This window comes from Salvelinus alpinus, chromosome 4 (assembly GCF_045679555.1).
Source record: "Salvelinus alpinus chromosome 4, SLU_Salpinus.1, whole genome shotgun sequence".
NCBI classification, from domain to species: domain Eukaryota; kingdom Metazoa; phylum Chordata; class Actinopteri; order Salmoniformes; family Salmonidae; genus Salvelinus; species Salvelinus alpinus.
Window position 1 is genome coordinate 69483028 of NC_092089.1, and position 25827 is coordinate 69508854.

General features: G+C 42.5%; 3 protein-coding genes across 7 annotated transcripts; 1 reads left to right on the top strand and 2 right to left on the bottom strand.

The window, feature by feature from the left end:
* The first annotated feature begins 597 nt into the window (after nt 1-597).
* On the top strand, nt 598-25773 carry setd7 (SET domain containing 7, histone lysine methyltransferase). Of its 5 annotated transcripts, XR_011674748.1 has the most exons (9): nt 14973-15153; nt 16690-16819; nt 16930-17131; nt 17302-17491; nt 17584-17665; nt 19169-19286; nt 19845-19931; nt 23741-23898; nt 24467-25773. XR_011674748.1 is itself a non-coding variant. In XM_071398728.1 (8 exons), the coding sequence occupies exons 1-8, from the start codon at nt 654-656 to the stop codon at nt 24654-24656; spliced, it is 1125 nt and encodes a 374-aa protein (XP_071254829.1). In that variant the 5' UTR covers nt 598-653; the 3' UTR covers nt 24657-25773. The 5 variants fall into 5 exon arrangements, 4 of the variants coding, with proteins under 4 accessions (XP_071254829.1, XP_071254830.1, XP_071254831.1 ...); XM_071398728.1 differs by lacking the exons at nt 14973-15153; nt 19845-19931 and adding an exon at nt 598-708; XM_071398729.1 differs by lacking the exon at nt 19845-19931 and having other exon boundaries at nt 14948-15153.
* LOC139574295 (short coiled-coil protein B-like) lies at nt 701-3381 on the bottom strand. The gene is made up of 4 exons (XM_071398734.1): nt 3231-3381; nt 2003-2074; nt 1828-1908; nt 701-1733 (listed from the first exon to the last, which is right to left on the bottom strand). The coding sequence occupies exons 2-4, from the start codon at nt 2019-2021 to the stop codon at nt 1591-1593; spliced, it is 243 nt and encodes an 80-aa protein (XP_071254835.1). The 5' UTR covers nt 2022-2074; nt 3231-3381; the 3' UTR covers nt 701-1590.
* mgst2 (microsomal glutathione S-transferase 2) lies at nt 6663-8063 on the bottom strand. Its single transcript, XM_071398733.1, has 6 exons — nt 7914-8063; nt 7711-7757; nt 7325-7377; nt 7165-7235; nt 6995-7076; nt 6663-6889 (listed from the first exon to the last, which is right to left on the bottom strand). The coding sequence occupies exons 1-6, from the start codon at nt 7972-7974 to the stop codon at nt 6763-6765; spliced, it is 441 nt and encodes a 146-aa protein (XP_071254834.1). The 5' UTR covers nt 7975-8063; the 3' UTR covers nt 6663-6762.
* Nucleotides 25774-25827: the final 54 nt, after the last annotated feature.

Below are 25827 nucleotides of genomic sequence, written 5' to 3' on the forward strand. Positions count from 1 at the left end.
GGGCACAAGTATAGCAGCTGGGTCAACTCAACAATCACTTCTATGGAGAATATATGGGGAGATTCTTAATTGGTAATCCTCTCCTCCGGATTTGAAAACACTTCCTCGTTAGCCGGTGGGAGAATACATCCGTGTATCATCGGCTGCAGGAGGCAATCAAGGAGAAGGGCAAACTCCTCTTTTCGCCTTATAACGAAGACACTCCTACATACGGCGACCACTAATCAGTTTCCAGCTCACGGAGGACTGATGATTCGAGGAGAGGACAGACTTTTTCCCATATTGAGAATCTCCCAGAGAAATTCCGCTTATCCAATTCAATGGATTGACTTTAAAAAGGGAATGACCTTCAATCTAGGGATTTGTTTGTCAACTGAATATCAGGCTACAACAGGCCCCAGCAGTGTGCCAGAATTTGAAATATAATGTTAACTATAAGAACATGTTCAAGATTGTTGTGAGATACTGAGTCTTGTTAGCTGCTGACATACAATACCTTTCAATTTCAACAGATACATTTACAGCATGACCTCACAATGAGATGCAGAATGTCAAAACTCAAAAGGTGTCTGTGCCTCATTTGTCCTTCCGGGCACCCTTAGAGCCCCTGTGGAAGGGTGGAAGATGGAGATATAGTTTAGTGAGAGAGGACTATGAAGAGACTACACCAGGGGAGAGGAATACCAACACAGACACTCAATCAAAAAGGTAAATAAAACTGTTTTATTAAAACAAATGTATTTGAAAAAAGCAACATAACGGTCAAATGTACACACCGGCGACGCAGTGCACACACAGCAGGTTTAGGGTGACTTCCTCGATCACAAATGCAATGAATTAACTTTATCCACCAGTGATGCATATTAGCAAGCCACAAATGATTAATTAAATGACAATACAAGGGCTGAGCTCTGCTTTAACAAATTGTTTGAGGAAAACTTTGGCATTGGAGAGAAGTAATCATCATTGCAATTGAGCCTAGATCTAAAACCATAGTCTAATAATATTGATGACTAACAATATTAAAACATGACAATCTAAATTAAGTGATTTAGCCTTAGAGTTGCAACATTTCAGTAACTTTCCCCAAATTCCCTGGTTTTCCAGAAAAAGATTAAGCAGGAAATCTGGGAATACTCCAACCGGAATTAATGGAAAACCTGAGAATTTGGGGAAAGTTAACAGAATTTTGCAACCCAAACTACAAGGCAATCTGAAATGACACAGTTCCCTTGTCTCTTCCTCCAGGTGAGGTTATGTGTAGTAACAGATAATAAATGTATACACCACAAAATAACATAATGTCAGATACAACAACTGTGCAACAATGACAGCAATACTGTAACAAATACAAAAGGGAAAAAATAACCCAACGTAAAAATGGAAAATTGAGCTTCACTAAAAAAATCTTACAGGTGGTGAAGTAAGGGAAGGGTCTAGGGTTGTCATGATGACAAAGGCATAAACTCTACCAGCTGTAGTTCGGGGGCAGTTATGGAGTGGTATATGGGTTATGAGGGATTTGGTTGAAGGTAGAGGGGGCCAGGCGAGGTGGGTTGGTTAAGGGGCGGGGGGTTCCTGGCTGGTCGCTTACTTTCGTTTGCTCTTGGTGTCAGTGGTCTGGAACACGCTGGAGGCAGACATGAGGTTCTCGATATACTGACCCAGAACCTGGTTCTCAGACTTCAACTTCAGGTTCTCCTCCTTCACTGCGTCCACACGCGACGACAGGTCTGACAATGACAACAATGATTTTCAAGGAACTGCAATAACTAACAATTTACTGCTGCTTTCGCCTGTCTGTCTGCACACATCCAGCTGTCTCACCTTCTAGAGTGTGCTGAAGCTCCAACACCTGGTTTATAAGCCTCGTCTTTTCTTCCAGCTCAGCCTGATTCTCCATGTCACCTACAAACACACACAGTGAATTTATTTGCAAACACGTCCACAGGAATCACATGCTGCTGGCATTGCACATTTCCCAGAAGTGTTTGTCTCTTACCGTCCCCATCGGAGCTCATGGCGAAGTACTCGTCTTCCTTTTTGGAATGCAGGGCTGCGACTTACAAGGACACTGGAAGTGGACAACAAAAAATGTGAAGGAATGGGACGCAAGGCAAGGGTCAATGACCCCATGACTGACCTCTTCAACTCTATTATGTAGTTCAGAAAAGTAGAGGTTTGTGACAACATGGCGCCTGCATGTGTGGATTGATTAATAACAGTTTTAGGGTTGATTGACTTGCTGTAAATGATTCAATACAATCAATGCAACGGTCTCTACTGGTAGGCCTACATTTGATGGCACTGTTCCCCCACTGCTCCGTTCAGTTTGCCAGCCAACTGGTACACTTCCACTTGTGATTAAGTTAGTTGTAGGCAACATTTCAACATTTCCCTTCAGCTGCTTTAAAGTAGCAATCCCAAGATTGCCCCATCAATTTTTGGATTTTAAAATGTAATGATATAGCTATACCCTTTAATTATTGGACGGTCAGTCCTTGCATTAAATTTACATTTTAGTAATTTAGCAGATGCTCTTATCCAGAGTGAGTGCATACATTGATACTTGTTTCGTACTGGTCCCCATGAGAATCAAACCCTCAACCCCGGTGTTGCAAGAGCCATGCTCTACCAACTGTGCCAAGGATATCATGGATGGTCAGTCCTTCCTCCGTCTCTGAATATGAGAGTGGTTATATTTCTCCAGCCCCATCCCTCAACTGTTTGCCAAAACAGTGGCGGGGATTCGATTTGTTGTTGTTTGAACTGCAGATGTCCCCTTTAATTTCTTTACATAATATACACTTGCTGCCTACAAGACTATTAACGTTACCCTATTATTACCCTAACCCTAGCTTTGAACAGAGCGATAACGTTAACTTAGCAAGTATAGTAGCTAGCTAGCGTTAGCTAAAGAATGGTTTTCGTCTGCCCGCAATCACAAAAAGCTCATTTAGAAACACTTGTCCACCCAAATGTGTTATGCTACTGGTAATGTTATAAATCATGTTCCTCTACCGGCGTCCAGGCTAAGCACCAAAGTTAGCCACGTTAGCAGGCTAGCTAGCCGGTTAGCTAATCTTGCTAGATACGCCGACAGGGGCCAGCTGGCGAAACAATAACAAATCATGACAGACCTCTCTTATTTGCTACCCAGAACAATACTTTCTACAAAACCATTAAAACAGCACAAGTCGACATTGACAGAAAACATGTAACTTACTTACCCTCAAAGACCAAGAAAATTATTGAATGTTGTGCTGAAATGGAAAATTACAAGAAAAATACAACAATCCTGTTCAATGTGTCTAGCGCCTCATTCGTGTGATGACGTGCCACGTGTGTCCGCTGGGGGATGACGTAAGACTGATTATTAAAACCAGAGCATAATTGAGCTACAGTAGCTACTAATGCATTTGCATTTTGTTGTTACAAAGTTACGCTTCGAACACACCGACAGTGTTTTTGCGCACAATAGTATGCAGCATAATCTGGATGTGTATGCAACAAAAGTTCAACATTCACCTTCTGCTACCATTCTGTCAAGCGGTCTACGCATACAGTTTGAGCATACTTCGTTAGCATGTGGAATATTCACGGCCTAAACTCATCAACCTTTGGACTGAAGAGTTTAGCACTGAGTTAAACAAAAATCTTAAAGATGTTGACGTCATCATTCTGCAGGAGACATGGTGTAAGGCTGACATTGTCACTCACTGTCTCATAGGCTACAGAGAGGTAATTGTGCCATCACAGAAACACAGCTCTGTCAATAGAGGCAGAGACTCTGGAGGATTGATCATTTGGTACAAATCCGAACAACAAAATCTAATTGATCCCCTCAAAATTGGTAAATATCACATTTGGTTAAAACTGAAAAAAGAACTTGTACTGACAGAAAAAGATTGCGCAATGACAACTGGTTTGATGCAGATTGTAAAATTATTAGGAAAAAACTTAGAACACTATCCAACCAAAAGCACAGAGACCCAAATAATGGTGAATTACGCCTTCATTACTGTGAGACTTTAAAACTCTATAAACGTACACTCAGAACCAAAAAAGCAGAGTTCAACAGCAAGCAGCTGACACTATAATTGAGGAGTCCATAAACACAAACAAATTCTGGCAAAATTGGAGAAAAAAAATAATAATCTAAACAAGGAATTAGCGATACAAAATGGTGACATATGGACAACCCATTTTAAAAACACTCTTCAACACTGTTCAAATTGACACAAATGCAGAACAACACCAAATTCATGAAGTTGAATGGATTAGAAAAAGCTATAAAGGACAATCACAATCCATTGGACTCCCCAATTACTGACCAGGAGCTCTATAAGAAACTTCAGGCTCTCAAATTTAAAAAAGCATGCGGACCTGATGGCATCCTAAATGAGATGCTCAAACTCACTAGTGCAACATTTCAATTGGCTATATTAAAACTGTTTAATTAGATCCTGAGTGTAGATTATTTCCCTGACATCTGGAATCAAGGACTCATAACCCCAATCTTTAAAAACGGAGACAAATTTGACCCTAACAATTAGAGGCATTTGTGTGAACAGTAACCTGGGGAATGTTTTCTGTAGTATTATAAATGTATGAGTTCTAAACTTCCTTAATAAGCACAATGTCTTGAGTAAAAGCCAAATTGGATTTATACCAAAACATCTCACAACTGATCATATTTACACCCTACACACCCTGATAGATAAACATGTCCACCAAAATAATACCAAAATATACGCTTGCTTTATCGACTTCCAAAAAGCATTTGATTCTATTTGGCATACAGGACTGTTCTACAAAGTTATTGAAAGTGGTGTAGGGGGTAAAACGTATGACATAATTAAATCAATGTATACTGGCAATACGTGCAGCATTAAAATTGGCAAGAAAATAACAGAATTATTTAACCAGGGGCGGGGCCTTCGTCAGGGTTGCAATCTGAGCCCTGCAATCTTCAATATTTACATCAACAAATTGGCCACTATTCTAGAAAATCCTCAGCCCCTGGTGTTAGTCTCCACAATTCAGAAGTTAAATGCCTACTCTTCGCAGATGACCTATGCCTGCTGTTACCCACAGCACATGGCCTACAGCAGAGCCTGGACCTGCAAGAGCAGTACTGCCAGACCTGGGCCATGGCAGTAAACTCCAAAAAGACTCAAATAATGATTTTCCAGAGAAGACCCAGATCTCAGGGAATTAGACCAAAGTTCTCAATTGGTACAAAATATAGAGTACTGCACACACTACAATTACTTTGGTTTAAAAATAAGCTCAACTGGACACCTTAATGAGGCAGTGAATGAACTGAGAGAGAAATCACGCAGGGCATTCTACGCCATTAAAAAGCAAATTCAAATTGAAATGCCTATTAAAATTTGGCTAAAACTAATTGAATATGTCATTGAACCAATTGCACTTTATGGCAGCGAGGTGTGGGGTCCACTTGCAAAACAAGATTTCATCAAATGGGACAAACACCCCATTAACCCTGCATGCAGAGTTCTGTAAGATTATCCTACATGTCCAGAGGAAAACTACAAACAATGCATGCAGGGAAGAATTAGGCCAATATCCACTAATAATAAAAACTCAAAGAGCAATTAAGTTTTGGAAACATCTAAAATACAGTGACCCCCCTCTCATATCACTACCAAGCCCTGCAATGCCAAGAGCCGAGCAAAGAAAAGAGTCCCCTCATCCAGCTGGTCCTGGTCCTGGGGCCTCAGGACCAGAACATCCAATCAATCCGGATAAACCAAATTACAACACAGTCAAAACAAAACTCTATTGCTTATTGGGAAACACAAGCACAAACACAAAGCAAAATGCAGTGCTATCTGGCCCTAAATTGACAGTACACTGTGGCTAAATATTTGACCATAGTTACTGATCAAAACCTTAGAAAAACCTTGACAAAGTACAGGCTCAGTGAGCACAGCCTTGCCATTGAGAAGGGTAGACACAGGAAAACCTGGCTCCCTGTAGAGGAAAGGCTGTGCAACCACTGCAGAACCTGAGACGGAGCTGCATTTCCTGACAAAATGTCAAAATATAAAACAATTAGTGTAATTTCCCCAAATTTGAAACCCTTATTCAAAGTTTCAAAGACCTCTCTGATGAGAGTAGGCTACCCGTCCTGTTGGGGGAGGACGCAGAGTTGTGGGTTGGCAGTGCACTACATTGCTGCCTGCCATAAGTTTAGGGACAGTGTCTGACAGACCAATCAACCTGCACATGTACTCTACTGTATGCTTATTGTTATTGTTGAATGTATGGTTATTTTGACACTTGATCATTGTTGTTACTGTTTGTCTCGTTGACAATTTTGATTCTCATTTTTATATTGTAAATATCCAAAATAAGCTTTGGCAATATGTACATTGTTACATCATGCCAATAAAGCAAATTGAATTGAAATTGAATTGAATTAAATCCAATGTATGCACCACACCGAATGCACTAAAACTGCCTCTGCAATGCAATGCTGCAAGGCAAACGCAGCGTTTCATTGGAAATTAATGTAATTCTGGTGTACCAAAATGACTCTGTCGGTGTGTTCGAAGCGTTACAATATTTGCTATTGCTTTGCTTTGACTAGAGTTTGACACAGACTGGAAAAAGCATGGTCAAACACTTAAAAACATTTTTTTATATTTTATTTAGTAGTTTCACAATTGTATAGCACAAAACAGAAATGTCACTACCATGGCATTTTCCCCATCCATTTGTTAATATTCATTGCTAATGTGTTACCATCATAGAAACTATTTTGTAAAAGTATTCAAGGAGAATGCCATGAAGAATACCAATGGTGCTCAGCACAGACAAGCAGAATAAGGCACCCAAAGTCAGGTAAAACCCAGGCAACCTAGAAATAAAAAGAAAGCTGCATTAGAGTCCAGTTCACATATTCATTAACAGGGGAAGGTATGATTACAGATTAAGCCATGTTCACTTTTTCAAGCAATCCTACCTTTTTTTAGTGGACATGACGTATCCATTGAAATACATGTGTCGAGCCACCATATACACAACACCTCCAAGAACAGCAAGCACTAGGAAGACACAAATGTACAGTATGTAAGGGTATTTTATGTAAAATGTAAGGAATGCTCTAAAACATTCTCAGACATGCAAAATTACCTTCACTGAAGAGCAGTCCAGAAGTCCACAGCACCACTAGGAAGACTGGGTACAACTCAACATTGTTCTGACTAGGGATGCAATAGGACACACACACATCAGCATTGAGTTATGCAGACACAACATTTAATCTAAAATCAATGAAGTTTAGAAATCTTACTGTGCCCGGAATGTTCTCTCAAACTCCGGTGGTCCAGTGACAGTGGGCGGTATGACATTTACATTACATTTAAGTCATTTAGCAGACGCTCTTATCCAGAGCGACTTACAAATTGGTGCATTCACCTTATGATATCCAGTGGAACAACCACTTTACAACAGTGCATCTAACTCTTTTAAGGGGGGGGGGGGGGGGGGGGTTAGAAGGATTACTTTATCCTATCCTAGGTATTCCTTAAAGAGGTGGGGTTTCAGGTGTCTCCGGAAGGTGGTGATTGACTCCGCCGACCTGGCGTCGTGAGGGAGTCTGTTCCACCATTGGGGTGCCAGAGCAGCGAACAGCCTTGACTGGGCTGAGCGGGAACTGTACTTCCTCAGAGGTAGGGAGACCTTGTGTGTCATTCTCGCCAGCCCCACCCGTCTCGCCAGGTACCCTGAAGAAGATGCCCCAACAACACTTCAATCTTACAAACTCAAAATTATATTTACACAATGTAGGCCTTCATGGTTCTGTTCCCATAAGCAGGGTCATAGATATCTGTATAGTCAACCATATTACAATGGAAGGCCTGAAAGTTTAGTTTGCTTACCCATTTGAAGGGCAGAAAACAGAGACACGGCAGCCAGCAGAACGGGTATTTCTGTAGTCATGATTTTAGTATAGTTTTAGCCAAAGAGAGATACGGTTTGCCCACTGTTATAACTCCAGGTTGGTTTGCGTAACTTCCTTAGGGGAAGTCAAGTCACACCCATTGTCAACAAGTATGTTCTTGTATTATGAATGCCCCAGAGCTACATTTCTATAACCCGCCCATAATATTGAGGAGAGGTTGTTTTAGGAAGCTGGGTGAAAACAGGTGGAAGTCTACTTCTGATAGAAAAAATAAAAATATAGTAGACCTATATACAGTACCAGTCAAATGTTTGGACACACCTACTCATTCAAGGGTTTTTCTTTAGTTTTACTATTTTCTACATTGCAGAATAATAGTGAAGACATCAAAACTATGAAATAACACATGAAACCATGTAGTAACCCAAAAAGTGTTAAACAAATCAAAATGTTATATTTGAGATTCTTCAAAGTAGCCACCCTTTGCCTTGATGACAGCTTTGCACACTCTCACTGGTTCTGTACATTGTGTATAATATTCAGTATTATATACAGTATGCAATGCTATAGTCATTCAGTGTAGTAGGCTATATTGTCAGAAGAACTTGGATAATGTTGGAGGTGACATGATGACATGATGACCACTGTGATTTGATGTCCTTTAGATCTTTGCCCAGTGACCCCACCGCATGCTTTGGTTGTATAGTGATCGACAGGCACTATGCAGCTCAATATCGGTGATGTCAGAGCTTCTTAAATCTGACATCTGCATTGCCGTGCAGAATTTGCAGTGATACAGCCCTGCAGAAGTCAGGGCATTCATACTTCTTGCGCTTTGCAGAGCAGTGCAGAGCTGTGTGATGGAAGTTGTCAAGGAAGTGAGTTTGTGTTTATACAGGACCTCCCGCCCCCACCTACCATCAACCAATCATGTCAATGCCGCACTATAAAGCAGACCTCCGCATTGTTACAACATTTGAGAGGCGCACGGCGGTGCGGAACAGAGCTCAATTTGGCCTCTATGTGCATCAGGAGGCTCCACAATTGCATAACACCATCCATATGGCACCTCCGACCACATTTTCGGATAAAGCATAAATTAGCTCTTAGCTGATGAAAAGAGAGCTGGTTTTTGGGCGGGGAAACGGCGTAAGTGGATGTTCTGTTTGAATTGGATGACGTGTCGAGTGGAGATGAGAGTGAGAAGAATTTGATTACAGGGGCGAATGCAAAAAGAAAGAGGTAAAGTGGTACTAAATCCAAATCTAGTTCTGAGTCTTTATTGGTTGGAATAACGGTTTTGGATCAATTGTGTTACCTTGGAGATCCGTTTGAAGTCTCTATTCAAATTGTGGATGCGTTGGATGAGGTGGCGTCGATGAGAATAACGAGACATGGGCTTTTTTTGTGTGTTTCTATGGAACAGAACGAGCGTGTTTTGCGCCTCAAGAAGATGTCAGATTGGAATGTGTAGTGTGTGGATCTTCGAAGCAGGGCGCCTATAAAGGGTGTTATCTCTGGGGTGGCGCTAGAAGAATGGCGCCGACAGATGGTCGCCTCGCTTCGCGTTCTTAGGAAACTATGCAGTATTTTGTTTTTTTTATGTATTATTTCTTACACTGTTACCCCAGGAAATCTGAAGTCTTATTACATACAGCCGGGAAGAACTATTGGATATAAGAGCAACGGCAACTTACCAACATTACGACCAGGAATATGACTTTCCCAAAGCGGATCCTCTGTTTGGACCACCACCCAGGACAATGGATCGGATCACAGTAGGTGACCCAAAACAACGGCGCCGCAGAAGGGGCAAATGGAGTGGTCTTCTGGTCAGGCTCCGTAGACGGGCACATCGCTCACTGCTCCCGAGTATACTACTCGCTAATGTCCAGTCTCTTGACAACAAGGTAGACGAAATTCGAGCAAGGGTTGCCTTCCAAAGAGACATCAGAGATGGTAACATTCTCTGTTTCACGGAAACATGGCTCACTCGGGATATGTTATCAGAGTCGGTACAGCCACCTGGTTTCTTCACGCATCGCGCTGACAGAAACAAATCTCTCTGGTAAGAAGAAGGGCTGGGGTGTATGCCTTATGATTAACGAGTTGTGCTGTGATCATAACAACATACAGGAACTCAAGTCCTTTTGGTCATCTGACCTAGAATTCCTTACAGTCAAATGTCGACCGCATTATCTACCAAGAGAATTCTCTTCGATTATAATCACAGCCGTGTATACCCCCCAAGCAGACACCTCGACGGCCCTGAAAGAACTTCATTGGACTCTATGTAAACTGGAAACCAGATATCCTGAGGCTGAATTTATTGTAGCTGGGGATTTTAACAAAGCTAATCTGAAAACAAGGCTCCCTAAATTTTATCAGCATATCGAATGCGTGACCCGGGCTGGAAGCATTCTGGATCAATCATTGCTACTCTAACTTCCGCGACGCATACAAAGCCCTCCCTCGCCCTCCTTTCGGCAAATCTGACCACGACTCCATTTTGTTGCTTCCAGCCTATAGACTGAAACAGGAAACGCCCGTGCTCAGGTCTGTTCAACGCTGGTCCGACCAATCTGATTCCACGCTTCAAGATTGCTTCGATCACTTGGACTGGGATATGTTCCGGATAGCCTCAGACAACAACATTGATTTATACGCTGATTCGGTGAGCGAGTTTATTAGCAAGTGCATCGGTGATGTTGTACCCACGGTGACTATTAAAACCTTCCCCAACCAGAAACTGTGGATTGATGGCAGCATTCGCGCAAAACTGAAAGCGCTAACCACTGCTTTTAATCATGGCAAGGCGACCGGAAACATGACCAAATACAAACATTGTAGCTATTCCCTCCGTAAGGCAATCAAACAAGCTAAGCGTCAGTACAGAGACAAAGGAGTCGCAATTCAACTGACCTCAGACACGAGACGTATGTGGCAGGGTCTACAGTCAATCACGGATTACAAAAAGAAAACCAGCCCCGTCGCAGACACCGACTTCTTTCGCCCAGACAAACTAAACAACTTATTTTCTCGCTTTGAGGACAATAGTGCCACTGACATGGCCCGCTACCAAAACCTGCGGGCTCTCCTTGATGAAGGTAGGAAAAAACACCTCCACTTCGCTGATACTCAACAATGGGGATGCATGCTCAGCCCTTCCTGTACTCCCTGTTTAGCCATGACTACGTGGCCTCGAAAGCCTCCAACTCAATCATTAAGTTTGCAGATGACACAACAGTAGTAGGCCTGATTACCAACAATGATGAGACAGCCTACAGGGAGGAGGTGAGGGCTCTGGGAGTGTGGTGCCAGGAAAATAACCTCTCACTCAACATCAACAAAACAAAGGAGTTGATCATGGACTTCAGGAAACAGTAGCGGGAGCACCCCCCTATCCACATCGACAGGACCGTAGTGGAGAAGGTGGAAAGCTTCAAGTTCCTCGGCGTACATATCACTGACAAACTGAAATGATCCACCCACACAGATAGTGTGGTGAAGAAGGTGCAACAGTGCCTCTTCAATCTCAAGAGGCTGAATAAATTTGGCTTGGCACCTAAAACCCTCAAACTTTTACAGATTCACAATTGAGAGTATCCTGTCGGGCTGTATCACTGCCTGATATTGAAACTCCACAACCGCAGGGCTCTCCAGGGGGTGGTGCGGTCTGCCCAACGCATCACCGGTGGCAAACTACCTGCCTTCCAGGACACCTACAGCACCCGATGTCACAGGAAGGCCAAAAATATCAAGGACAACAACCACCCGAGCCACTGCCTGTTCACCCCGTTATCATCCAGAAGGCGAGGTCAGTACAGGTGCATCAAAGCTGGGACCGAGAGACTGAAAAACAGCTTCTATCTCAAGGCCATCAGACTGTTAAATTATTTTTAATAGCCATTGCTAGCAGATTAGAGGCTGCTGCCCTATATACATAGACTTGGAATCACTGGCCACTTAAATAATGGAACACTAGTCACTTTAATAATGTTTACATGTTTTGCATTACTCATCTCATATGTATACACTGTCGTCTATCCTATTCTACTGTATCTAAGTCTATGCTGCTCTGACGTTGCTCGCCCAATATTTATATATTCTTAATTCCATTCCTTTACTTTAGATTTTTGTGTATTGTTGTGAAATTGTTAGATATCTGTTAGATATTACTGCACTGTTAGAGCTAGAAACACAAGCATTTCAAAACACCCGTAATAACTACTAACACGTATGTGACAAATAAAATGTTATTTGGGTTTGATTTGAGAGTCTGAATACTAATGTAAATGTAATATTTCAGTTTTTGTATTTTTTTTATACATTTGCAAAAATGTCTAAACCTGTTTTTGCTTTGTCATTATGGGGTATTGTGTGTGTATATTGAGGGGGGGAAACGATGTAATCTATTTTAGAATAAGGCTGTAACAAAATGTGGAAAAAGTCAAGGGGTCAGAGGACAGTTGTGGCCAAAAGTTTTGAGAATGACACAAATATAAATTTTCAAAGTCTGCTATCTCAGTTTGTATATACTCCAGAATGTTATGAAGAGTGATCAGATTAATTGCAATTAATTGCAAAGTCCCTCTTTGCCATGCAAATGAACTAAATCTCCAAAAAACATTTCCACTGCATTTCAGCCCTGCCACAAAAGGACCAGCTGACATGTCAGTGATTCTCTCGTTAACACAGGTGTGAGTGTTGACGAGGACAAGGCTGGAGATCACTCTGTGATGCTGATTGAGTTCGAATAACAGACTGGAAGCTTCAAAAGGAGGGTGGTGCTTGGAATCATTGTTCTTCCTCTGTCAACAATGGTTACCTGCAAGGAAACACGTGCCGTCATCATTGCTTTGCATAAAAAGGGCTTCACAGGCAAGGATATTGCTGCCAGTAAGATTGCACCTAAATCAACCATTTATCGGATCATCAAGAACTTCAAGGATAGCGGTTCAATTGTTGTAAAGAAGGCTTCAGGGCGCCCAAGAAAGTCCAGCAAGCGCCAGGACCATCTCCTAAAGTTGATTCAGCTGTGGGATCGGGGCACCACCAGTACAGAGCTTGGTCAGGAATGGCAGCAGGCAGGTGTGAGTGCATCTGCACGCACAGTGAGGCGAAGACTTTTGGAGAGTGGAAGAAAGGCATGAAGTTGAAGAAGTAATGGTAGTAGGAGTAGAGACAAGATGATGTTCCTTGTCAACAGAGGGATCCTGACATGTTCCATGTTAAGAAGGTGAACTTTGTAGCGTTTACTTTGGTTATCAACTGCACAGAGCAAACGGAGACAATCGGAGGAAATTGGCATGATTGTGAGTGCAATTGAGCGTTTTTTGGGACTTGGGAACTTTTCTGCAGAGGCATTACAAGGAATCTTGTTGATGAATGCTCCGCCCCCTCCCCCCAATGTAATATACACTGCTCAAAAAAATAAAGGGAACACTTAAACAACACAATGTAACTCCAAGTCAATCACACTTCTGTGAAATCAAACTGTCCACTTAGGAAGCAACACTGATTGACAATAAATTTCACATGCTGTTGTGCAAATGGAATAGACAAAAGGTGGAAATTATAGGCAATTAGCAAGACACCCCCAATAAAGGAGTGGTTCTGCACGTGGTGACCACAGACCACTTCTCAGTTCCTATGCTTCCTGGCTGATGTTTTGGTCACTTTTGAATGCTGGCGGTGCTTTCACTCTAGTGGTAGCATGAGACGGAGTCTACAACCCACACAAGTGGCTCAGGTAGTGCAGCTCATCCAGGATGGCACATCAATGCGAGCTGTGGCAAGAAGGTTTGCTGTGTCTGTCAGCGTAGTGTCCAGAGCATGGAGGCGCTACCAGGAGACAGGCCAGTACATCAGGAGACGTGGAGGAAGCCGTAGGAGGGCAACAACCCAGCAGCAGGACCGCTACCTCTGCCTTTGTGCAAGGAGGTGCACTGCCAGAGCCCTGCAAAATGACCTCCAGCAGGCCACAAATGTGCATGTGTCTGCTCAAACGGTCAGAAACAGACTCCATGAGGGTGGTATGAGGGCCCGACGTCCACAGGTGGGGGATGTGCTTACAGCCAAACACCTTGCAGGACGTTTGGCATTTGCCAGAGAACACCAAGATTGGCAAATTCGCCACTGGCGCCCTGTGCTCTTCACAGATGAAAGCAGGTTCACACTGAGCACATGTGACAGACGTGACAGAGTCTGGAGACGCCGTGGAGAACGTTCTGCTGCCTGCAACATCCTCCAGCATGACCGGTTTGGCGGTGGGTCAGTCATGGTGTGGGGTGGCATTTCTTTGTGGGGCCGCACAGCCCTCCATGTGCTTGCCAGAGGTAGCCTGACTGCCATTAGGTACCGAGATGAGATCCTCAGACCCCTTGTGAGACCATATGCTGACACATGCACATTTGTGGCCTGCTGGAGGTCATTTTGCAGGGCTCTGGCAGTGCTCCTCCTTGCATAAAGGCGGAGGTAGCGGTCCTGCTGCTGGGTTGTTGCCCTCCTACGGCCTCCTCCACGTCTCCTGATGTACTGGCCTGTCTCCTGGTAGCGCCTCCATGCTCTGGACACTACGCTGACAGACACAGCAAACCTTCTTGCCACAGCTCGCTTTGATGTGCCATCCTGGATGAGCTGCACTACCTGAGCCACTTGTGTGGGTTGTAGACTCCGTCTCATGCTACCACTAGAGTGAAAGCACCGCCAGCATTCAAAAGTGACCAAAACATCAGCCAGGAAGCATAGGAACTGAGAAGTGGTCTGTGGTCACCACCTGCAGAACCACTCCTTTATTGGGGGTGTCTTGCTAATTGCCTATAATTTCCACCTTTTGTCTATCCCATTTGCACAACAGCATGTGAAATTTATTGTCAATCAGTGTTGCTTCCTAAGTGGACAGTTTGATTTCACAGAAGTGTGATTGACTTGGAGTTACATTGTGTTGTTTAAGTGTTCCCTTAATTTTTTTGAGCAGTGTATTATTTTTGTTTTCTTTCAATACCCGGTACAGTAGGTGGCGGCAATACACCTATAGGTGTATTCTGCCATAACACTTTAAAGAAGAAGAAGAAAAGAGCTGAGGGAAGCAGTGTAGTGGTAGATGAAGTGCAGAATATTACAAAACCGACCGCAACACGTCAATTCTCTGCGCGTGTCATCCACGGCAATGGCCACTATGGACAGCGATGATGATATGGAAGAAGTCGTTGAAGGTACGGAAAAGGCTGACAAACGCATATGCGTCGTTTTTTGTGTATTTGTTACATATTTTCCGGTAAACTCTCCGCATAAAATACCGTGAACAAATTGATATTATGGTTTTTGACAGGGGTTGTGGGCCCGTCGCGCCCGGGACTTTATTTCCGATGGAAGCCCACTCTTCGGGCGAGCGAGGCAGCAGTAGCGACACAAAAATGGGCTGATGTGCTTTGACACTCTTGAGTTAAAATGCAGTTAGAAAAATTATTACATTGTATTGTAAACGATTTGCGTGCGCTCTGGACACGTAGGCTACGTCGATACATGTGCCAAAATTGTAGACTTGACCTAAAGTGTGTCATATTAGGTGCTGTGCTAAATGCGTGACACTTTACTAACCGTAGGCCTACTTTATTTTACATCACACAATTGTTACTTTTAGAACATATTTCTGTTATTCACAGCCAACAAATGCTGACGCAGTAACATTGTTTTTAGGGAATATCAGGGGTAATTCGATATGCATAGGATCAGACGACCGCGTGCGTGCGAGTTCTTGTACATGTTGACAATTCCATATGTAGCTGCTGGCACCTGGTTACTTACATTTTGTTTAGGGTTGAGTTTAAACTAAAATAATTAAATACAGCAGACAACCATTCGTTTCGGCTGCAAGACCCTCAGAACCAACTAGTCTTAAACCTCCCACTCCATGGCCCAAATAGTAATTTATATCAGTTGATGTGGTCCTGATAGTTCGCATAAAAAGGGTTCGGGGGGCATAGGCTACTCATTCAGTTAAAATGATCACAAGAGCAGAGAAAGGCCAGTGCAGTTCGCAACCCACACATTATTTACTGCACGCACTATGTAATTGTTTGAAACCTGGACGTTTTACCAAATGAATAAGGCATGTCTTACCTTGCTTTATGGTAGCCTAGCCAAAATCTGACCATTGTAACGTTGAGGGAATTATTACTCATATGCCATTGAAACCAGCATTTCTCTTGTTTTACAAATCAACATTTCGTTCACCAGCCAGAGGCACAAACCTAGTCATATTATATGACTAGGATTGTGCCTTTGGTTGATGAAAGAAATGTTGCTTTGGAAACCAAGAGAAGCAAGGTATAGTATTACCAACCCTGAAGTGGTGCTGCCATGGCACACAAGTGGTCAGGTTGCCCGACTATTATCAGACTTTGATCTGGATCAGGACAGCAAGCACAGCGAAGGGTGCATTTATCATATGGACTCAGCTTTTGAAAAGCTATCTGATCATTTTCGCCTATTGGATAGGATTAAATGCATAGGAATAGAACAGGTGTCTCCATTTGAAGTTGATGAGTCGTCCATTCTATTAATTCGATGCATTTAATCCTAACTGATAACTTTTGAAAAACTGGGACCAGATACAGTGAATTGGCAATAATGCAGACTCCTAAATGTGTGGTTCTTTTTCCGAGACGATTTGAAGCAATGGAGGCTGTTGAACTCCAGTGTAAACTGTCTTGTGCCTCTGTACAATCCTGATGTGTGTGCGTATCCAGGCCCTCTGGATGAGGATGACCAGCCTCACGGGTTCTGTACAGTCACCTTCTCCTCCAGTGATCGCTTTGAAGGACATTTTACACATGGAGAAAAGAATGGGAAGGGCAAGTTCTTCTTTTTCGATGGCAGGTATGACAGAAAAGCATACACAGTCCATTCAAGTGTGACTGATCTCACTTGCTCGGTCAGGCTCTTATCAAGCTACGTTGCCTTGCCTTAATTAACCCTACCCTCAACAGCACCTTGGAGGGGTTCTACGTGGACGATGCGTTACAGGGTCAGGGGGTATACTCGTACGAGGATGGAGGGGTCCTCCGTGGGACCTATATGGATGGGGACCTCAACGGCCCTGCACAGGAGTTTGACTCTGAGGGCCGGCTGATGTTTGAAGGCCAGTACAAAGAAAACAGCCGCTGTGGGGAGTGTTGGATCTACTACCCTGTGAGTCATCATACTCACCTGTAACTTGTTGTTATGTTACACTACACAAGTTACATTGAGATGTCATAGGGAGGAGAACTTACCACTAAAGTTGGTTGCTTTTCCATATTCAATAATGAAGAATGAATTGATTGAACACTCAACTAATTGCTGTCTGTGTGTGTGTCCAGGACCGTGGCAGTGTATTTGGGCAGGTGAACGAGGATGGCGAGATGACCGGTAAAGCGGTTGCGTATGTTTACCCTGATGGCCAAACGGCTCTCTACGGGAGCTTCGTAGAAGGGGAGCTGATTGAGGCTCGACACGCCGCCCTGGTTTCCATGGAGACCGACAGACCACACTTTGACGTTTCATCTGACAGTAAGTGACATGACACACAGCACAAGTAAACTGGTAATCAAATATAATGCTATATGGTTTCTAAAATTTCAGCATTTCCTGTTCTTTCTTAGGCCCTGTGTACTCCTATGATAAATCCACTTCCACCTGTATCGCTACCCACACTCTTCTTCCAGACCCCTATGAAAGCAAAAGGTAGGTACAGTGCATTCAGAAAGTATTTCGACCCCTTGACCTTTTCCACATTTTGTTGCGTTACAGCTTTATCTAAAATGTATTAAATAAATTAAAAAGTCCTCAATCTACACAATACCCCACTATGACAAAGTGAAAACAGGTTGACATTTTTGCAAATCTATATAAATAAAACATACCTTATTTACATAGGTATTCAGACCCTTTGCTATGAGATTTGAAATTGAGCTCAGGTGCATCCTGTTTCCATTGATCATCCTTGATGTTTCTACAACTTGGAGTCCACCTGTGGTAAATTCAATTAATTGGATATGATTTGGAAAGGCACACACCTGTCTATATAAGCTCCCACAGTTGACAGTGCATGTCAGCTCAAAAACCAAGCCATGCGGTCGAAGGAATTGTCCATAAAGCTCCGAGACCGGATCGTGTCGAGGCACAGATCTGGGGAAGGGAAGCAAAATATTTCTGCAGCATTGAAGGTCCCCAAGAACACATTGGCCTCATCATTCTTAAATGAAAGAAGTTTGGAGCCACGAAGACTCTTCCTAGAGCTGGCCGCCTGGCCAAACTGCGCAATCGGGGGAGAAGAGCCTTGGTCAGGGAGGTGACCAAGAACCCGAAGGTCACTCTTACAGAGCTCCAGAGTTCCTCTTTGGAGATGGGAGAACCTTCTAGAAGGACAACCATCTCTGCAGCACTCTACCAATCAGGCCTTTATGGTAGAGTGGCCAGACAGAAGCCACTCCACAGTAAAAGGAACATGACAGCCCGCTTGGAGTTTGCCAAAAGGCACCTAAAGGACTCTCAGACCATGAGAAACAAGATTCTCTGGTCTGATGAAACCAAAATTGAAATCCTGGGGGAAACCTGGCACCATCCCTACGGTGAAGCGTAGCGGTGACAGCATCATGCTGTGGGGATGTTTTTCAATGCCAGGGACTGGGAGACTAGTCAGGCTCGAGGGAAAGATGAACAGAGAAAAGTACAGAGATCCTTGATGAAAACCTGCTCAGGACCTCAGACTGGGCCGACGGTTCACCTTCCAACAGGATAACGATCTTAAGCAAAAAGCCAAGACAATGCAGGAGTGGCTTCAAGACAAGTCTCTGAATGTCCCTGAGGGGCCCAGCCAGAGCCTGGACTTTCTCTCATTCTTCTCTGGAGAGACCTGAAAATAGCTGTGCTGTGATGCTCCCCATACAACCTGACAGAGTTGAGAGGAACTGCAGAGAAGAATTGGAGAAACTCCCCAAATACAGGTGTGCCAAGCTTGTAGCATCATATCCAAGGAGACTCAAGGCTGTAAAAATGCAAAAGGTGCTTCAACAAAGTACTGAGTAAAGGGTCTGAATACTTATGTAAATGTGATATTTCTGTTTTCCATTTTTAATACATTTGTTTTTGCATAGACATATCTTATGGGTTTACCTTCGGCTATCGCATAAAAGGGAGAAGCTGATCTAAGTCAGTTTTGCTGCTTCATTCCCTGTTGTGTCACAGGGTATTTGTGGCAGACTCACTGATCTCAGGAGCAGGAGAAGGCTTGTTTGCCAAGATGGATGTTGAGGCCAATGTTGTAATGGCCTTTTACAACGGAGTACGCATCACACACTCAGAGGTAAGAGGGAGACAGAGCTGTGTTTGTGTGTCAAATCAAATGTTACTTGTCACATGCTTTGTAAACAACAGGTGTAGACCAACAGTGAAATGCTTACTTACGGGCCCTTCCCAACAATGTAGAGGAGAGAAAAATAATAACGCAAGGAAATAATAGACAATGAGTAATGATAACTTGGCTATATACATGGGGTACCAGTACCAAGTCAATGTGCAGGGGTACAAGGTAATTGAGATAGAGATGTACATGTACAGTGGTTCCTCCTTTAAAAGTTGCGAGCGTACACTGTGGGACTTAGGTAATTTGTGTTTTAGTACGGTACTCTGCATCACCACTTCATTGCTCCAGACCAGCGCTAGGGGGAGTTAGAACACTTATTATGCTTTTGGGTCATACGGTATCTCTGACAATGAATGGTTATAATGAATGGGTGACACAAACCTAAATAGAAACTGATAATTGTGCACGACTTCAGTATTACTTACTAAAACTGTTGTTCCACTAAGGTTTATATTCTTTTATTTTGTTAGAATTAGAATTATTTTGCTCTTACTCTAGGCCACTCTCGCCCGGTGACGTTTTACAGCGCCTGAGCGCTGGTTCAATACCCGTGCCGGCCTCGACTGGGAGACCCATGAGATGACTGTAGGTTTTTGGTTTCTCTCCCTCTAAAAACAGAAATAAATCATTCTAAATAACAAACTGGCTTTATTTACAAATTAGAACAATGTCTCACCCCATGTCCAAGAATGGTCTTTCTCGCTCATTTTACGTTATTTGAAAATGAAATAATCTCCAATATTTAAGGGGCATTGCACTAATAATGGCGCTGACTAGGGAAACGTTCCCGCTGTTCTGATCTTAGTGCCAGTCTGCACATTCAAACTAAAACAATGTAACTAATAATGGCATCTTTATGCTTTCATTAATAAAATGATGATAAAAATACTCTGGCATTTCAAAAATTTTATTTAGTTATGGATCCATAACGATTTACTATGGGAATAAATATCACTGAATTATAGAAATATCCTCATCCTCTATATGTAATTGTTGGCGGAGAGTCACATATTTTTCGATATACTGTAGACCTACCGTAGGCGACATGAGTCTCAGTGTTGAGTAATGTGCTGTTAAAAGTGGTGTAGGTCTTATTTATTTAAAGAGCATATTGATGTTAGAAGCAATAGCCTACAACAATTTTACTACCGTTTCGCACTGCTCTGAGACAAGCAATCAATGAGAATTATTTTCACTGAATCTCCGTTTGGGTGTTGGTTAGACAAGAATTAGAAAATTAGGGTGTAGAAATGTTATGCTCTTAGTGTAACATTTATTTAACTAGGCAAGTCAGTTAAGAACAAAATCTTATTTACAAGGACAGCCTACTCATTCCTCCCCGTCGGGGAATTGAACCCCGGTCTCAAACGCGTGTGCCCTACCCGCACGACACGGATTCTTTAGCTAAATAGCACAGTAAAGTACTCCTGACCGTCACATTGTACAGCGTCATATTTTCCGTTCCATCCTAGAGGGTTTTTCTTGGAATAGAAACACCATAATATTAATCAAATTAATTAAGCAAGTACCAGTCAAACGTCTGGACACACCTACTCATTCCAGGGTTTTTCTTTATTTTTACTATTTTCTACATTGTAGAATAATAGTGAAGACATCACAACCTATGAAATAACATATGGCATCAGTTAAGAACAAATTCTTATTTACAAGGACAGCCTACTCCTTCCTCCCCATCGGGGAATTGAACGCCTGTCTCCCGTGTGTCCGCATTCTCTAGTACAGTCATTATTGAAGGCTATCAAATGCTTCTCAAAGATGCCTTCTGGTGGTCAAACTAGCACCAACTAGCATTAACCTATTTAATCCCATCGGTCACAATAGTGACCGTAAAAAACGTTTTCAGTTATAAGGCTCTAAAAATGTTACTGAATGATGTATCAATGCATTTCCAGCAAATATTGAAATAATAAAGGGTCTCAATGAAAGATGTGCAGTGTCACATGTTTAGTGGGAATTGTCACATGACCAGAGCTGTTTACTTCCTGGTTGCACCATGAGAAGAGGATGGCTGCATCAAAGCTCCCAAACAGAAGGTTAGTAAAGTATGTTAACATAAAGTTAGGACAAAGGTTTTTGGTACACATCATCTTTAGGGTGTCTAGTATTGATATATGCATTTGCAATTACTCAACTTTGTTCAGTGTGGTCATGGAATGAGTATACATGTTGACGGCAACAATAGTGACCGGCGGGATAACACAGTGCACCTAGGTATTCACATACTTATACACATACAAAGTTCTTGATTTACCTAACTTTCTACTCTGTTCTTTCTTTTAGTGTCACTTTGAGTCAAGTTCTGGATATGTTGATCTAGGTGACTGCCCAGACAAGGCATGCAACATTGCAGTTATCCCTCAAAATGAGAAAGATGCTGTCCTCAGTGATTGTGATAGCGATGGGTCAGATATGGACTATGAGGGGGAGACAGGCCATTTGTCAGCCAGGCTATTGAATGTATATGCTGAACCTATCACAAACAGATCATGACAGGAACAACGTTATCAGTGATGATGACCTACCCCTCACCACCCCCCCCATCCACAACCTCCCCCACCAACCCTCCATTGTTGATAATGAAGAGCCAAGGGTCTCTACAAGCCATAGGGGTCAGCCAGAAGAGCCAAGGGAAAAGCTGCAGGTGGTCAAAAATAAAGATTGAGCGTTCAAACAATCGAAGAGGCCTGCCACTGATGTGATTCCAAAACACATAGTATTCAGCCCAAATATGCAAAAGTTTGGCACGAAACCACTGAGCCACGGAAGGAGATCTTTAGTGGCTGCTACTGTTGAAGATCAGGCAAGATATGACAAAGCTTCTCACTGGCCAATCAACACGATGCACCGGTTCCAGAGAAGTCGTCATTGTGACAAACGTACTACCTATGCATGTGAGAAATGCAAAGCGCCACTGCACATTGAGTGCTTCAAGATATACCATGGACAGTAGAAAAGGAGATAAGACCGAATGAAAAAGGGCTGAAAAAGACAAAAGAAAAATAGAAAAGTTGATAAAGGGTGAGGAGCAGTACAACTGACTCTAGGAAGAAAAGAAAAGTTGACGAAAAAGACAATCAAAATGACTGAAATGTTTTTGGAACAGAAGGTCAGTTGATTCAAGACAACCTGTATGACAGTAGGTCTGACTGATTGTAGTTCAAAACAGTGATGCACAAACTAATCGTGCACTTGGTTCTGAAGCTCTATGATATATACGTATATATAAGCACTCATTGTGCAGTGGCGCTTTTTAAATATATATATATATTTGTATTTTGTTCAGTGTAGGCCTCTACTTGAATGCATATTCTACAGGCTACCTCTATCCTAAATGTTACCTTTATGTTCAGTGGGAATGAATCACATGACTGCTATACAGGTGTTAGTGAATGTTGCACTAAAATGTCACAATGACAATGTTACAATGAATATTGCACTAAAGTACAAGTTCAACTGTTACAATAAAGTTACAATATTAATGTTTCAATACATATTGAACTAAAGTAACAATGTTGAAATACGTTGATGGTTGTTGTCTTTTTGTCTTTGCTCTGTATTCATATCTTGTTGTATAAGGGTTTTTGATGTATAAAATACTAGAATGTGACGGGGCATTCTAGAGGCAATGCTGGGGACTGCTAGTGACAGAGTTTTAAATGTGTTAATAACTGGGTTGGGATATATAAGAACTTTGATAACTGCATAGGAAAAATATGTTAATTCCGTATACATCCCATTATCCCACCGGTCACAATTGTGACCCACCATAAAACACTTTTTCACCTACTTTTCCATTAAAATTTCAAAAAATAATGATTGATTAATTCAAAGGGTTACTAACGACACTTGATTTGGATATTTTCATGTCTGGGAAAAATTCGGGATTAAATTAATGGTACCAGTGGTTCACACTTAAATAACGTGCCATAGAATTCTGCGGCAGCATGCAAGCTGCGCCGCAGCACGCTGCAACTTTTAAAGGAGGAACCACTCTAGGTAGGGGTAAAGTGACTAGGCAACAGAATAGAAAATAAACAATAGCAGCAGTATATGTGATGAGTCAAAATAGTTCATGCAAATATGGTCAATGCAGATTGTCTGGCTAGCTTATTGGTTAACTATTTACGTGTGTGTGTGTGTGTGTGTGTGTGGTGTGTGTGTGTGTGTGTGTTCATGCAAAACCAGCTTAAGCTCTAGGCGATGTGTTATGTAAAAGTTTCACAAAGACAAGGTATGAGCAATAATCATTCACATGGCAAACCATATACTGTGTATATAGATGTCTGTGCTAAACATAACTTAATTTTCAAATTAAATACTTGTTGTTTTTTGTTGTTGTTGTTGTTTGTGGTGTTGCCAACGGTGCTTCCCAGGTAGACACTAGGGATTGGTCCCTGAACGGGAATACCATCTCCCTGGATGAGGACACGGTGATCGACGTTCCCCAGCCCTTCCACCAGATGGACAGATACTGTGCCTCGCTGGGACACAAGGCCAACCACTCCTTCACCCCAAACTGCAAATACGACACGTGAGAATAATCCAAGCATAGCAGGAACAAATATGACCCAACTTGAGAGCAACATGATGTTCAGTAGGGTACAATGTTCTGAAGAGTAAAGATAGAAATAATGTATTCTAGGGTTGGACGGTATGCAGATTTTCATACCATTTCTGTACCACACCGGGGTATACGGTGTCACCGAAAGTGCACACAAGGTGTGCTATTAATGGTAAAAATAATAATAATTAAATGCACAAAACAATTTAGGCAACAGGGATCTTGAGATTGGATGTCTGCTGTAACCATGAAGCTTGATCTTTACAGCTAACCACTTAGCTAGTAAGGTAGCAAACCAAATTCATAGCTGGAGCCCTGTGCTGGATATAATTTATTTCTTAGTTATACTTAACTTATAATTATAAGCAGAGGCGTGGGTGCCCCAAACCTGCAAAAAATAAAACATTTTTTTTACAGTATTGAAAATCATACCGTTGGTATAAACGGTATATATTGTCTGAGCCTAATGTATTCTATCATGTTCTATTCCAGTATACGTTCCATTATTAAAAATGCGTCTGTCCATTTGTTTTCTCAGATTCGTCCACCCTCGTTTTGGACCCATCAAGTGCGTCCGCACCCTGCGGGCGGTGCAGAGGGTTGAGGAGCTGACTGTTGCCTATGGTTACGACCACGAGCCATCGGGGAAGAGCGGTCCGGAAGCACCAGACTGGTACAAACAGGAACTGCAGGCCTTCCAGCAAAGACAGGCTACCAACGGGCAGTAAAAAAAACGTACTACTACTCCACTCAATCTACCCAAACAACTACTACAATTAAGCATCTATTACTCCAGTCGTATAACTGCTACCCACCTCCCTGCCCTTTGCACAGGAGCAATAAGTCCCAAAATGTAAAAAATTCAATAAATTCAAAATACTGACCCAGTTGGGGGAACTTTCCGACCTGAACTAATGTTACCCTTACACCCAAACACCCTCTACCTTAACAGTGCTCTCAATGAAGCCCTGCTTCAACCTCCACCTACTCATTAATAACTGCCCTCCTCTAGACTGAACCCCTCTGCCTGAGCCCCCAGTCTTGCTACGGCTGCTCCTTGAGGACAAATGGCACAGACTCTTTCCAAACATTGAAGGATTGTTCCAGAGTTCGGCATCACAGGTGGAAGGTGTGATATGTCGCTTTGTACGGTATAGGAACGGGACACTGCTGTACGTGGGTGAGGATGTTATGGTGCTATGGAGATTAGCACAAACCCGGCCACACTTGCACTTAAATCTATAATTCACGTCAAGACACCAATCAGATGTAATGTACAAGGTTTACTGCTGTATTTGCTGCTTTGTGAGTCTTGTTCTCCCCAGCCTGTCTTTTATACAACCTATGGACATGAACTGTGTGGCGTGTCCTTGATATTAGTTTGGTAATTGTGATGAAGTTAGACCCCTATTCCCTTTACTCTGCTGTGACAGGGTGTGTACTGGCTGTTTAAATCTTGTTCCTGTGTGAATCTGAATAGGTTTCAAGACATTGGCGTAGCCAAATAATTTCCCCAACATCACCTGAGTATAGTATAAATCAGGATCTAAATGGACTCTTGTGCCACTTACAGTAAGTTGACATGGTTGGCCTTCTAACCTTTTTTTGACATGCATTAAATACTAACCAATGATCTCTATAGTTCATTAGTTACATTTATTTATCAACACTTTTCTCACCTTTTGGTTTGTGTTATTGTCAACTCTGCACATGATTCAGACCAATAAGTGAGCTCAACTTTGGAGACTGCTTCTCTTTTGGATAAAAAGGTAAACTGTGATGGATATAGCAACGGTAAACTCGTAAGTAGCCCAGACTAAACACAAATAAAGACATGAACCACCACTGTGACTTGCAAAGACTTCTTTATTCTAACGTGCTAGTTTTAACAAAGAGTAT